Here is a 16,269-nt window from a genome sequence, read left to right on the forward strand (position 1 = left end):
CATCTCATCTGTCGCCCTTCTCCTTTTGCCTTCAATCTTTCCCAGTATCAGGGTCTTTTCCCAAAATACATACATATATATGTATTTGTTTTTACTTGTGTAAGCAAATGAAAATCTCTTGATGGATAGAGAAGAACAGTAACAGTGGTGACCAGTTCATTACGGTGGTAGGAGGAACTGGGAAAATGGGAAACAAGCATAGGAGTGAGACTTCACTGAACTTTTTATATTCTAAGATTCTTCAACCAAGCAAATGAATGTGTTACCATTTAGGTAACATATTCTTAGGCCCTTGAGACAGTGGAGGACAGAAAATGAACAGAAGCTATCTGCTGACATTATACATTTAGCATTCTCCAATTTAATGTGATAGTCAAACTAACCAAAAAGAAGTTTTTTTTCAATAATTAAAAGTTGAATTCATCTAAAACTTTGTTTCACTTCAACTGAAGTTTCCGTTTTATTACCTGGTCTGCTTCTTAGGCCCTTGTCCTTCCCCTGCTCCATTTGGTGACAGCCCACTTCCTTGGGTTTTAAAGGAATCTTTCTTTTGGCTGTCATTTTGCTTCTGAGGCTTATTCTGCTTTTCAGATTTATTTTCTTTTTCTTTCTTTTTCTTATCTTTCTCCTCAGCCCCAGTGGCAGAGACAGGCTTATACTCTACTCCCGTCAGAGACTTGTACTGTGCTTTCAGCTGAAGGAGTTCTTGTACGGCTGTATCTACTTGATCCTTTAACAGAAGAGGAAAAAGAGAAGACAGCATTTAATTCCAATCACTACCTAAGCACCGATGTCCAGTGTTTTACAAGCAGATCTGAAAACACAAAGGCAGAGGGGTACGGGCTAGCAGTCAGTATATGTTAAATATACTAACTATTGAAATGAATAAGAGAACACGGTAAGTAGAGACAGAACTGGAAAAGTTACTAAAAAATTGTACTATAATTGCTCTGTTTAAAGAACAGTCACTAACCACATGCAGCTACTTAAATTTAAATTAAATAAAACTTAAAATTCAATTCCTCAGTCACAACAGCCCCATTTCAACTGCTCAACGGTTCCAGAGGCTAGTGACTACGGTACTGGACAGAACAGTTAGAAGACATTTCTATCATTTCAGAAAGTTCTACTGGAAAGCACTAGATATAACATGTATTCTGCAATTTAATATGAGTCTTTACAGGACAGAAGTTGAACATTTCACAATTATAAAAATGACAGTAATCAAGCTTCTATATTACTGGTTAAACTTCAAAACCTGTAATGATTGTTTTCCACTCATGTGAATTTGTACCAAAAAATCCTCCTCCTATGGTATAATATGACAAGCGTAAACTACCCCAAAAGTTCAAAGTAAAAGCTGCCATTTGAGACTGACAGAGCTTTAGGGGCATGAGTCACACAAAGAGTACGCATCAAGGGTCTCCACTATGCCAGGCACTGATAGACACAGGCCTCTATTCTTACAGCCAAGAGAGACAATAATTAAAATATAGTGTGTTTAAGTTGTGGATGTGACGGGTGATGAAAGTAAAGTCCAATACTCCATTGGAACCTGGAATATTAGGTCCATAAACCAAGGCAAATCGGAAGTGGTCAAACAGGAGATGGGAAGAGTGAACACTGACATTTTAGGAATCAGTGAACTAAAATGGACTGGAATGGGTGAATTTAACTCAGATGACAATTATATCTACTACTGTGGGCAAGAATCCTTTAGAAGAAATGGAGTAGCCATCATGATCAACAAAAGAGTCCAAAATGCAGTACTTGGATGCAATCTCAAAAACGACAGAAGGATCTCTGTTCATTTCCAAGGTAAATCATTCAATATCAAAGAAATCCAAGTCTATGAGACGACTAGTAAAGAAGCTGAGGTTGAACAGTTCTACAAAGACCTACAAGACCTTCTAGAACTAACACCCCAAAAAGATGTCCTCTTCATTATAGGGGACTGGAATGCAAAAGTAGGAAGTCAAGAGCTACCCGGAATAACAGGCAAATTTGTCCTTGGAACAAAATGAAGCAGGTCAAGGGCTAACAGACTTTTGCCAAGAGAATGCGCTGGTCATAGCAAACACCCTCTTCCAACAACACAAGAGAAGACTCTATACATGGACATCACCAGATGGTTAATACCGAAATCAGACTGATTATATTCTGTGCAGCCAAAGATGAAGAGACTCTATACAGTCAGCAAAAGGAAGACCAGGAACTGACTGTGGCTCAGATCATGAACTCCTTATAGCCAAATTCAGACTTAAACTGAAGAAAGGAGGGAAAACCACTACATCATTCAGGTATGACCTAAATCAAATCCCTTAAGATTATACAGTGGAAGTGAGAAATAGATTCAAGGGATTAGATCTGAGAGAGTGCCTGAAGACTATGGACGGAGTTTCGCAACACTGTACAGGAGGCAGTGATCAAGACCATCCCCAAGAAAAAGAAATGCCAAAAGGCAAAATGGTTGTCTGAGGAGGCCTTACAAATAGCTGAGAAAAGAAGAGAAGCTAAAGACAAAGGAGAAAAGGAAAGACATAAGCATCTGAATGCAGAGTTCCAAAGAAAAGCAAGGAGAGATAAGAAATGCTTCCTCAGCGATCAATGCAAAGAAAAAGAGGAAAACAACAGAATGGGAATGACTAGCGATCTCTTGAGGAAAATCAGAGATACCAAGGGGACATTTCATCCAAAGATGAGCACAATAAAGGACAAAACTGGTATGGACCTAACAGAAGCAGAAGATATTAAGTAGAGGTGGCAAGAATACACAGAAGAACTATACAAAAAAGATCTTCATAACCCAGATAACCACGATGCTGTGATCACTTACCTAGAGCCAGACATCCTGGAATGCAAAGTCAAGTGGACCTTAGGAAGCATCATTTTGAACAAAGCTAGTGGAGGTGATGGAATTCCAGTTGAGCTATTTCAAATCCTGAAAGATGATGCTGTGGAAGTGCTGCATTCAATATGCCAGCAAATTTGGAAAACTCAGCAGTGGCCACGGGACTGGAAGAGGTCAGTTTTCATTCCAATCCCCAAAAAAATAATGCCAAAGAATGCTCAAACTACTGCACAACTGCACTCATCTCACACGCTAGCAAAGTAATGCTCAAAATTCTCCAAGCCAGGCTTCAACAGTATGTGAACCATGAACTTCCAGATGTTCAAGATGGATTTCGAAAAGGCAGAGGAATCAGAGATCAAATTGCCAACAACCGTTGGATCATCAAGAAAGCAAGAGAGTTCCAGAAAAACATCTACTTTTTCTACTTTTACTTTATTGACTATGACAAAGCCTTTGACTGTGTGTATCATAACAAACTATGGAAAATTCTTCAAGAGATGGGAATACCAAACCACCTCACCTGCCTCCTGAGAAATCTGTATACAGGTCAGGAAGCAACAGTTAGAACTGGACATGGAACAACAGACTGGTACCAAATTGGGAAACGAGTACATCAAGGCTGGATACTGTCACCCTGCTTTTTGAACTTTTATGCACAGTACATCATGAGAAACGCTGGAGTGGAAGAAGCATAAGCTGGAATCAAGATTGCCGGGAGAAATATCAATAACCTCAGATATGCAGATGACACCACCCTTATCGAAGAAAGTGAAGAACTAAAGAGCCTCTTGATGAAAGTGAAAGAGGAGAGTGGGAAAGTGGGCTTAAAGCTCAACATTCAGAAAACTAAGATCATGGCATCCGGTCCCATCACTTCATAGGAAACAGATGGGGAAACAGTGAGAGACTTAATCTTTTCAGGCTCTAAAATCATTGCAAATGGTGACTGTAGCCGTGAAATTAAAAGACGCTTGCTCCTTGGAAGAAAAGCTATGACCAACCTAGACGGCATTTTAAAAAGAAGAGACATTACTTTGTCAACAAAGGTCCGTTTAGTCAAGGCTATGGTTTTTCCTGTGGTCACGTATGGATGTGAGAGTTGGACTATAAAGAAAACTGAGCACTGAAGAATTGATCCTTTTGAACTGTGGTGTTGGAGAAGACTCTTGAGAGTCCCTTGGACTACAAGGAGATCCAACCAGTCCATCCTAAAGGAGATCAGTCCTGGGTATTCATTGGAAGGACTGATGTTGAAGCTGAAACTCCAATACTTTGGCAACCTGATGCGAAGAGCTGACTCATTTGAAAAGACCCTGATGCTGGGAAAGATTGAAGGCAAAGAGGAGAAGGGGACAACAGAGGATGAGATGGTTGGATGGCACCACCGACTCAATGGACATGAATTTGGGTAAACTCCAGGAGTTGGTGATGGACAAGGAGGCCTGGCGTGCTGCAGTCCATGGGGTCTTAAAGAGTCAGACACAACTGAGCAACTGAACTGAACCTAGACAGCATATTAAAAAGCAGAGACAGTACTTTACCAACAAAGGTCCATCTAGTCAAAGCTACGGTTTTTCCAGTAGTATGTATGGATGTGAGAGTTGGATTATAAAGCAAGCTGAGTGCCAAAGAATGCTTTTGAACTATGGTGTTGGAGAAGACTCTTGCTAGTCCCTTGGACTAAAATTCCATTCCTTTGGCCACCTGATGCAAAGAACCAACTCATTGGAAAAGACCCTGATGCTGGGAAAGATTGAAGGTGGGAAAAGAAGGGGACAACAGAGGATGAGACGGTTGGATGGCTTCACCGATGCAATGGACAGAGTTTGAGTAGGCTCTGAGAGTTAGTGATGGACAGGGACGCCTGCCATGCTGCAGTCAGTGGGGTCGCAAAGAGTCGGACACAACTGAGTGACTGAACCAAACTGAAGTGTTTTGTCAGAGAACAGCAGAGTTCCATGAGCATGTCCAGTCAACCCTAGTTGGTGGGAAAAGGATCAACAAACGATTCCCTAAAAGGCAAGATAAAAGAGTTGAGAACTGACATTAAGAGTAGAGGTTAACCAGGTTTTTTGGGCAGAAAGCGTTCCAAAGAAAGCAGCCTGTAGTGTACAAAACAAAAACACACAAACGTAATAATACCACACCAACCTTAGAAGCTTTTTCAGCTTTAAGTTTTCGAACTACTTCTCCTTGAGAAGCTACTTTGTCAAAAAGTAGTTTGGCTTCTGGTGTTTCTGGACCACTAGGCTCAGAGCTTCTGGGTGGACTTGAATCTGAACTTTGAGATGATGGGGGCTGACCAGGAACATACTCCTTCCCAGTTTTTTCTTTATACTGAGCTTTTAGGGACAGTAAGCATTCTACAGCTTCATTTACTTTAGCCTATGAGAAAAAGGGCAAAAAAGACAAATATTTAATGCTTTCTGAAATTTCTGAAAATTTCAATTAATGTTAAAAATCATTAATTACTGCCAAAATATCCCTGTAAATAATCACCATGAAGAAATGCAAGCACAAAGGAGTCAAATAATCAGCCTAAAGTAACACATCAAAGCTAAAGAAAAGTTAAAAATATAAGTATCATAAACCTATATACAAATCATAAAAATAAGCATAAATGTACATACACATATACTACTGTAACGTTTAACTTCATATACGTAAACAGACAAAGTAGAGAACATCCAAGCAAACTGTCAGCTTCCAAGTCCTGGGACTGTAAATAGTGGAGTCAGAATTTACAAAATCAGAATTTGCCTGTACAAATTCTTATTTCCTTCAGCCCATTAAACAGACACAAAATATACCACTAGAAAAAACCCACACTATGAGCTCACCTAAAGAATAACTACATCACTCTTAAAAATTTACAATGAAATGAGAGTGTATGTTGAGGTTTTAGATATTCACTTCATACACATATCAACCTCTGATACTTCAACTTAATTATGATGAAGAAGAATGAAACACTCAACCAAAATGAAGATTCTTGTGACTTCAGCAGAGGACATCAATGCAAGCCAAGCTGGACACTGCACCTGAATAGAGACACCATCTAACCACAGACTATACTACATACTTATACTGTATACTCTACCACTGGAAAGCCGAAGAATCAAAACAGAAAAAGTGCCTCCCAATTAGCTTATGCAAGTTTTACTGCTAAATTCTAACAATGCTCCAAATAGCTAAGAAGAACCCAAGAGAAACAGAAAGAATGCTAAGATGGGGTCAAAGAGACACAGGAAGAACCCATATATCTTCAAAGAATTTGCATCAGCAAAATATCAAATGACATTTCCTTGTCCAGCTATTTATGATACAATTTTCCTGCCTGTTAGAGTGCCGCAGCAGGTATCACAGAAGAGGGTAAAAGGAGAAACTGCAAAGAGCTGGTTGTCTGTATTTCTGACCTGTCTCTTGTTTATACCATCTTTAGAACTGAAAGTGTTTTCAAAGCAAAATCTATCTGTCTAAGAAAAAAGACAGAGAGTTAATCAGACATATCAGAATTGAGAAAAAAAGAATCTTTCATCAGCTAAATGAAAAAACATAGAGAAAAAGTTAAGGGACTTCCCTGCAACTATTTCTACAAAAAGACGCCTATCTGAAAGAAGTTCATTTTATACTATAAGCAGGTGTTGATGACAGTTTGAAGTCAGATGGCACACATTTCACAAAGGAAAAAACCCTTGTGTGGCAAAGGAGAAAATTAGTATGGGCAAACCACTTCATTACTGAATGAAATATTCTAAAAGACCAAATTATATATACCTCTCCAATTAGGAAATGGAATATTCTAGATATCTAAATAATCTACTCAGATTATTTTTCAAAACTGGGAGAAATCATACTACTTGCTATGCAGTCTTTTCTGATGATTTAGAAGGTAACCAAAGATTCTTGACAGAAAGAGAGTTAGAAGCATAAAACAAGTCACCATCATTTTATGGCCTATTTACTCTGTACCAGATAATGATGCTAAGCGCTTTTAATGGACCATCTTAGTTAATTTTCTAAACAATCCTCATCCATTTAAAAAAAAAGTAAAAGTTTGGAAAGATTAGGGACCATACCCAAAGTTACACAGTAAGTGGTAGAGTGAGAATTTTAATCTAGGGTTTACTCTAGACACAGGGATCCCCAAACTCCAGAATCTAACGCCTGATAATTTGAGGTCGAACTGATGTAATAATAATAAAGTGCACAATAAACGTAATGTGCTGGAATCATCTTGAAACCATCCCCCCACCCCCCAGTCCATGGAAAAACTGTCTTCCATGAACAGTTCCTGGTGCTAAAAAGGTTGGGGACTGCTGTTCTAGAGTCTTGATCCTAAGCACTATAGTATGCCATCACATTACAGAAAATATGAGACAGTGATCTAAATTTAAAAGGTAATTTTAATCCTGCTAAAAAGCAAGAGAGTTCCCGAAAAACATCTATTTCTGCTTTATTGACTAGGCCAAAGCCTTTGACTGTGTGGATCACAATAAACTGTGGAAAATTCTTCAAGAGATGGGAATACCAAACCACCTGACCTGCCTCTTGAGAAATTTGTATGCAGGTCAGGAAGCAACAGTTAGAACTGGACATAGAACAACAGACTGGTTCCAAATAGGAAAAGGAGTACATCAAAGCTGTATACTGTCACCCTACTTATTTAACTTCTATGCAGAGTACATCATGAGAAACACTGGGCTGGAAAAAACACAAGCTGGAATCAAGATTGCCAGGAGAAATATCAATAACCTCAGATATGCAGATGACACCACCCTTATCGCAGAAAAGTGAAGAGGAACTAAAGAGCATCTTGATGACAGTGAAAGAGGAGAGTGGAAAAGTTGGCTTAAAGCTCAACATTCAGAAAACTAAGATCATGGCATCTGGTCCCATCACTTCATGGGAAATAGATGGGGAAACAGTGGAAACAGTGAGAGACTATATTTTGGGGGGCTGCAAAATCACTGCAGATGGTGACTGCAGCCATGAAATTAAAAGACACTTACTCCTTGGAAGGAAAGTTATGACCAACCTAGACAGCATATTAAAAAGCAGAGACATTACTTTGCCAACAAAGGTCCATCTAATCAAGGCTTTGTTTTTCCAGTGGTCATGTATGGATGTGAGAGTTGGACTATAAAGAAAGCTGGGCACCGAAGAATTGATGCTTTTGAACTGTGGTGTTGGAGAAGACTCTTGAGAGTCCCTTGGACTGCAAGGAGATCCAACCAGTCCATCCTAAAGGAGATCAGCCCTGGGTGTTCATTGGAAGGACTGATGCTGAAGCTGAAACTCTAGTACTTTGGCCACCTGATGCCAAGAGTTGACTCATGAAAAGACCCTGATGCTGGGAAAGATTGAGAGCAGGAGGAGAAGGGGATGACAGAGGATGAGATGGTTGGATGGCATCATCGACTCAATGGACATGAGTTTGGGTGGACTCCAGGAGTTGGTGATGGACAGAGAGGCCTGGCGTGTGCTGCAGTTCATAGGGTCACAAAGAGTCGGACACGACTGAGCAAATGAATTGAACTGAACTGAATCCTGCTAATGCATCACAAAAACTGCTTTTTTAAAAGAGATCTGTGATTGTTACTTGAATATGTCTCACAGAATGAGAAAAAAATAATTTCTTTTAATATTTTAATTTTCTGCATTAAAAGACATTTACAAAGCAGAATTGGATGATACTACTCAGTACATGACTATACAACAGCATAATGTAATAAGCACTTGTTAACAGATCTTAAGTCTTTAATGGACAAAGACTGTTCTAAACTTACTTAATGTGCCAACAGACAAAAAAAGTTTTCAATAAATAGTTGCTGAGGCAAATAAATAAGAAAGAAAACAGCCTACCGAAAAACCTTCAGTAAAGGTTTAAGATGGGAATTTGAGGAAGTAAAAACAACCCTGAGAGTAGGGTATTAAAATATAACTGAAAATGGACAAAGTGGATGAGAACACAGCTGGTTGGAACACATGAGAAGTACACAAACTATTTTTGCAGCAACCACTTGATGGAAACATTTCCCCATGGGAAAAGTGGGGAACTTTAATAAAAAGTTAACCAATTTTAAAACAGTAAGAACAGCAACAACAAAAATTAGCAAGAATAGAACCTTTCAAAATGGCCTTAGCACCTCAATGATCAGTGGGAAAAAAGGTTTTAAAAATACTTTTTAAATACAAGGTACTATGAATCAAAATGCTACAACTCCAGAAGTAAAAAGTGACCATCACCCACACCACATGCTGCTGCTGCTGCTGCTAAGTCGCTTCAGTCGTGTCCGACTCTCTGCAACCCCAGAGACGGCAGCCCACCAAGGCTCCACCGTCCCTGGGATTCTCCAGGCAAGAACACTGGAGTGGGTTGCCATTTACTTTTCCAATGCATGAAAGTGAAAAGTGAAAGTGACGTCGCTCAGTCGTGTCCGACTCTTAGCGACCCCATGGACTGCAGCCTACCAGGTTCCTCCGTCCATGGGATTTTCCAGGCCAGAGTACTGGAGTGGGGTGCCACTGCCTTCTCCGATCACCCGCATCACATAGGCGAGGTTTAACAAGACCAGACAATTATGAATTATTTTTAAGAATTTTTTTATGTGGACCATTTTTTAGGTCTTTACTGAATCTGTTACAATTTGCTTGTTCTTTATGCTCTGTTTTTTGACCCTGAGCATGTGAAATCTTAGCTTTCTGACCAGGGATCAAACCCACACAGCCTGCACTAGCAGGTGAAGCCTTCTAACCACGGGACTGCCACAGAAGTCCTGTGAATTATTATTTATATTTAATGCAGTAGTCATCTGATTTTGCTGCCATTTATTACTCCAATTTTACAAATCCTCAACTATAAATGTTCTGAAAACTCTTCTAAGGGATAGGTCAGAGAACTTTTGCAATAAAGGGCATGGGCCAGACAATAAATATTTTAGGCTTTGCAAGTCTGCTGCAACTATTCAACTCTGGAATTACAGCACAAAAACAGCCATAGACAAAATATGTAAACTAGTAAGTGTGGTTGTGTTCCAATGACATTTCGCTCACAAAACACAGGTGTAGGTCAGCTTGGCAAGCCCTGTCCTCCAGTGTCACAAGTATTCCATAAAAACTTTGATTTACCAGTTCCTGACTCCCATTTCAAAAACTACTGGGTTGGCCAGAAGATTTGTTCAAATTGTTCCATGAGGTATTATTTCATGTTCAAAACGTTTCACTCAGATTTCAGACCAGAGAAATCTGTTCAAAATCAAAACTTTATTTTTTGGACCTGCGGCTTTAAAACTTTTAAAAGTTAATACGTAAAATCTGAAAAGTTAAGGTCACTATGAAAGTAACTCAGCAGTCAGAGCTATGAAATCTTGGGTGTATTCTGAATTTCACCTCACACGCTATCTGCCCAATCCACCACTTTAACACAGAAGCCTACTGGGCAGGAGGAAGAGCAAAGAGGAGCAGAAGGTGGACTGGAAGGGGAGCTGAGGATGAACGTGAAGGTTTTTATTCTTTGCCTGCATTATGCTAATATTCTGCCTTCATGCCTAAAGGTTCTTACACAGAATCACCAATCTGATCGTGAAGCAGAAAAGGGGGTGGGAGAAACAAAGAAAGAAACTCTCGTGGAAACCTGTAACTATAAAACCTCAGCTGCAGCCGACCACTTTCCTTACTTGAGTGGTAACATGACATGGTTAAAAAACTACTTCTGTGGGAAATGGATGCTTAAGAGGCTTAGACAAATCACGAATGTAAAACCAGCATAGGCTTGCTTAATGAATAGTAACAAACTAGTGAAACCATGACCCCCACCCTCCACTGGTGCTTAGAATGCCTCTAACTGCTGAAACTCCAATACTTTGGCCACCTCATGTGAAGAGTTGACTCACTGGAAAAGACCCTGATGCTGAGAGGGATTGGGGACAGGAGGAGAAGGGGACGACAGAGGATGAGATGGCTGGATGGCATCACCAACCTCGATGGACATGAGTTTGGGTGAACTCTGGGAGTTGGTAATGGACAGGGAGGCCTGGCGTGCTGTGATTCATGGGGTCGCAAAGAGTCGGACACGACTGAGCGACTGAACTGAACTGGAAGTAACTTGGAATCTAGGCTTCGCAAACTTCACAAAGTTACTTTTATGTTCACTGCAGGAAGCAGTTTCTCATTGGCTACTAAAACCAACAAATAAAAAAAAGGAGTATTATTTGAATATTATTGGACAAGGTTGTTGTGAGGATTAAATGCAAAAATAGCATCAGTGCAGAGTGCGCCTTGCCAGATGGAGTCTCTACAATATTTCCATTCCTAGTAATTGAATTGGTTCTCTAGGAAAAACAGCAATTTACTACTTTCAGCATTTAGAGAAAAAAATATATACAAGTAACATTTTGAAACAGGGTACACTGTAGGCATTCAATATGCAAACTACAGTGAAGTAAGATGCAGTACCACACTTACCATTATCAAAATATATGTAGTCAAAGTACCTCCCCAATTTCCAAAGAAATTAGGTGCTTTTTTGACCCACAGGTTGGCTTTTCATAACAGTGCTGTTCAATGGATATAGTCCATTAACCCAACAAGATGGGAGACATAGTTGGTTCTACTCTAAGTACTCAGTTGGCCAAAAAGTTCATTCGGATGGTATGGACCACCTCGAATGAACTTTTTGGCCAACCCAATATACTTGCTGCTGTTGTTACTACCCCACATACAAGCAACTAACTAAAAATCAGCCCAGGATATCAATGTATTCTACTAAGAATGAAGGAGTTTAAAGATCAAAGTCCTTCCCCTCAAATTACATCTAGAAAGGGGACCATGCTTAGTAAATGAGATATACAAAGAGTACAAAATGCTCCTAACCTCACCACAAGACAGGAAATAGAAAGGATTTATATCCCCAACAATACATCTATCAGCCTTCACTCCTTGAAGCAAAGCTGTTTTAGAGCATCACAGCTCTGCAGAGCTTCAACAGGCTAATTAAAAACTTTCTCATACTTCACAGTGAGAGAGACAGGAAAATATCAACAATAACTGTTGGAGCAAAGCCCCAGGATCTCCCCAAAGCATTTTCTCTCCTCACCAGAAGGCAAAGGTCTACAGACAAGACTCTTAGGGTACAAGGTCTCCAGTCAGAGGCAGAAAAACTCGTTAATGAGGTGAGGAATTTACAACCGCAAATCACTCATTCTCCAACCCAAGCCCAGGACACTGATGAGACAACAGATCCCCAGGAGCATTTTAGAACAAATCTCCAGTTACGTAAGTCAGGACCAGTGGTTCATCACATCTCTCCATGTTCATGCCACAACCCAGATTCTACAATTTTTGGTAGCTTATCCAGTTACAGTACTATTAACTTGATATTTTATATCTCGTTACTTTCTGAGTATAGAAACTACATATGCTGATTATTAAACATGATTTTTCTATCACAGATGCCATTCCTTTTGTCTCTTATTTTGAGCAAGCAATCCTGTTCCAAAATCAGTGCTACCACCCACTTGGCTAAATGTTTTGCCTAAAGATATTATTGAAATGAAATGAAATGTATTGCTGTTGTTTAGTCACTCAGTGGTGTCCAATTCTTTTCCAAGTCCTGACTGTAGCCTGCCAGGCTCCTTTGTCCATGGGGTTTCCCAGGCAAGAATACTGGAATGGGTTGCAATTTTCTTCTCCAGGGGATCTTCCTGACCCAGGGATCGAATTCATGTCTCCTGCATCAGCAGGTGGATTCTTGACTACTAAGCCACCAGGGAAGCCCAGTGAAATGTATACTTCAGTCAAAATGTGGTATCACTTGAGGACTCCCCTAAAAAAAATCTGAAATAGTCACCAACAGACAATTCTTTATTCCCTGCATGCACCCTGAACTTTTGCTTGTGCTATCTTCTATATCCAGTCCCAGGACAGCAGCATCAATATCACCTGGACAACTTTTTACAAATGCATAACCTCTGCACACTCTGGACTTATTGGAGCTGACACTCAAGAGGTGGAGCCCAGCAACCTGTGTTTGAGCAAGCTCTCCAATAATTCTGATGCACAATAAAGCTTGAGAACCACAGACCTAGATTTAAGAGTACCTCCTCTGAAAGTCATTCATCTTAAAGGGCTTCTTCTACTTCAGGACTGGTTTCAATATTCTGTTTCTTCCTTCCCTGCCACTTACAGCCACAAACACTTCTGAGAGCAATTTACATATACCACCCAGGATTACAGTCTGTGTAAGATTCTTCTTCAGCCCCGCTCCCCCTCTAGACGGTCAGCTGTGTCTCATCAATATTTCCAGAGCCTGGCACAAGCATGCATCAGTCAACGTTGACTGTTACATCAAAGTACTGAATCAGACAGTCTATAGACAATACATCTTATGAGAAAATGGGACTGGCCAGATTGCTGGACCTCATAAGATTACCGACAATGTGTCTAAACTCCTTCCAGGATACTGACCTTAGGGGCTTTCTCGGCTTTCAGTTTACGAACCACTTCTCCTTGTGCAGCAACTTCATCATACAGAGATTTACTTTCCACAATATTTGATGATGATTTAGAAGAAATATTCTGTCCTACTGCAGCGGGAGGATTTCCAGGCTTATATTCCTGGCCAGTTTTCTCCTTATATTCAGCCTTCAAAGCCAAAAGCTGTTTTACAGCTGCATCTATATCTTCCTTTGTGGCTTTCTTGGCTTTTAATTCACGAACCACGTCCCCTTGGGCAGCAACTCTGTTGTAAAGGACCAAGGAATCCTCAGACGTGGCACAAGTACTCAAAGAAGGAGCCGATCTTGTCTTGAGAGGTGTAGATGCCTACAGATGCAGAAAACCAAAAATAAAATTATTAATTTGTATTAAATATCTTTACACAAAATTTTATCAAACTATTTTATAATATTTTAAGCTAAACACAAAATTTTAAAATGCTAATCTCTTTAAACTGTTTAGGGAATTCCCTGGTGGTCTAATGGTTAGGACTCTGTGCTTCCACTACAGGGGACCTGAATTCAATCTCTGATCACAGTACTTAGATCCTGCAAGCAACATGATGCGGTCAAAAAACTTTTTTTCTTAAAGTTCAAATGAACAATCTCATTCCTTAAAAAAACAAACAAAAAAAATTATCCTAACAAAAAACAACAGGAATAAACAAAAGTAGAGGTACACAGATATTCACGAAGTGTTTTTTATCATAGTAAAAACCTGAACCTAAATCTTTACCATTAGGAGACTAAAGAAATGAGAAAGTGAAAGTGAAAGTCACTCAGTCACGTATGACTCTTTGCGACCCCGTGGACTACACAGTCCATGAATTCTCCAGGCCAGAATACTGGAGTGGGTAGCCACTCCCTTCTCCAGGGGATCTTCCGAACCCAGGGATCAAACCCAAGTCTCTCGCATTGTAGGCGGATTCTTTACCAGCTGAGCCACAAGGGAAGCCTGAGAATACTGGAGTGGGTAGCCCATCCCTTCTCCAGCAGATCTTCCCAACCCAGGAATCAAACCAGGGTCTCCTGCATTGCAGGCGGATTCTTTACCAACTGAAGTATCAGGGAAGCCCAAGAAATTATAACTCACCTACCAAATCTGAGAATAAACCACTGCTAGTACCAACATCGGAGAAGGCAATGGCATCCCACTCCAGTACTCTTGCCTGGAAAATCCCATGGACGGAAAGGCCTGGTGGGCTGCAGTCCATGGGGTCACTAAGAGTCGGACACGACTGAGCGACGTCACTTTCACTTTTCACTTTCATGCATTGGAGAAGGAAATGGCAACCCACTCCAGTGTTCTTGCCTGGAGAATCCCAGGGACGGGGGAGCCTGGTGGGCTGCCGTCTATGGGGTCACACAGAGTCGGACACGACTGAAGCAACTTAGCAGTAGCAGCAGCAGTACCAACATACTAGCAGTGCAACCCTGAATTAGTTATTAACACTTAAGGCTTTTACTTTTTTAAAAGGTTAACATTTATAATTTGCATACTTTTCTATATTTATATTATATATATATTAACGACTTTATTTAAAAGCAAAGAAAAAGAAATAAAGTCTAAATCCTAGGATCACTGATTAGACACATATCCATAGAAGTCAATTACTTGCCTCATTCTTTGTTGTTTCCACTTTGGTCTTTTCCTTTGACCCAGATGTTGGCATTTCCTTCGTATGTCCATCAGGAATGTATATCAGAATGCATGGGGCCTCTATGCAGCTATATGGACTAAAAAGAAAATGAAGGAACAAAAAAGTTTATCTGAACAGCAAGTGAATTCCTGGATTAATTCAATGGCACTGTTAATGCTTTTCAAAGTATAAGTCCCTTCTCTTATTCACATCCGAGTTTCTTCAGAGTAGTTTAAAAACAAACATATAAATAAAAATTGACACTGCTAATCATAAACTTTCAATTTATGAACTTTCATGGATATAAACCTGCTAAATAAGTCCAGGACAAAGGTATATCTACTCTGGCCACCAGAAATGGCGTTAGTGGATATTCATGTCTCACTCTTGATTTAAAGGAAATGCATACACATACCACAACTAATCTGCTTATAAGCAGAAGAATTTCTATAAAACATTTATTTTATTAGAATTTCTCAATTCTAAAGGGTACAGTAATTAGCAGAATCCACCACCCCTAAGACTATCCACACGCAAAAAAAAAAAATTTCAAATTTTATAGTAAAGGCCACAGAGTAAAAATAAGAGAATTTGGTAACAATAGAATCCTATATATCTCTTCAGTATATTTTAATTGGCCTTGCTGCTGCTGCTAAGTCGCTTCAGTCATGTCCAACTCTGTGTGACCCCATAGACAGCAGCCCGCCAGGCTCCCCTGTCCCTGGGATTCTCCAGGCAAGAACACTGGAGTGGGTTGCCATTTCCTTCTCCAATGCATGAAAGTGAAAAGTGAATGTGAAGTCGCTCAGTTGTGTCTGACTCTTAGTGACGCCATGGACTGTAGCCTACTAGGCTCCTCTGTCCATGGGATTCTCCAGGCAAGAATACTGGAGTGGGCTGCCATTAATATGGCCTTACCAAGATATAATTCACATACCAAAAAAATCCACTGTTTGAAAATATACAATTCAATGGCTACATATGTGCAACCATCACTACTATCTAATTTTAAAACATTTACATCACCCTAAAAAGAAACTTTGTACTCTTTATCACTTTCCAGTCTCCCATTCCTCTGGGCCCTGTTGCACTATTTATATTTTACAATATACCTAATCAAAATACACAATAAAGAAAAGGTAGTTAAGTTATAATTTAATCCAAAGATAACACTGAAATTTTTTCTTTTTACTTGGACCACATGAAGATGTACTATAAGATGGTTTAGTTTTAGAAGTAAAAGTTGTTAATATTATGCTATTTCAATGTTAACACTTGT

General features: G+C 39.8%; 1 protein-coding gene across 2 annotated transcripts in view; it reads right to left on the reverse strand.

Moving 5' to 3' along the window:
* EPRS1 (glutamyl-prolyl-tRNA synthetase 1) overlaps positions 1-16,269 on the reverse strand; it is a 64,574-nt gene that overhangs the window by 17,258 nt on the left and 31,047 nt on the right. For both annotated transcript variants that reach the window (XM_061382226.1, XM_061382225.1), the window contains 4 exons: positions 14,970-15,087; positions 13,322-13,678; positions 5,006-5,239; positions 468-730 (listed from right to left, as the gene is read on the reverse strand). In XM_061382226.1, coding sequence (XP_061238210.1) covers positions 468-730; positions 5,006-5,239; positions 13,322-13,678; positions 14,970-15,087 — 972 coding nt within the window. The remainder of the gene's footprint in view (positions 1-467; positions 731-5,005; positions 5,240-13,321; positions 13,679-14,969; positions 15,088-16,269) is intronic.

The sequence above is a fragment of the Bos javanicus genome, chromosome 16, assembly GCF_032452875.1.
Source record: "Bos javanicus breed banteng chromosome 16, ARS-OSU_banteng_1.0, whole genome shotgun sequence".
Taxonomy (NCBI): domain Eukaryota; kingdom Metazoa; phylum Chordata; class Mammalia; order Artiodactyla; family Bovidae; genus Bos; species Bos javanicus.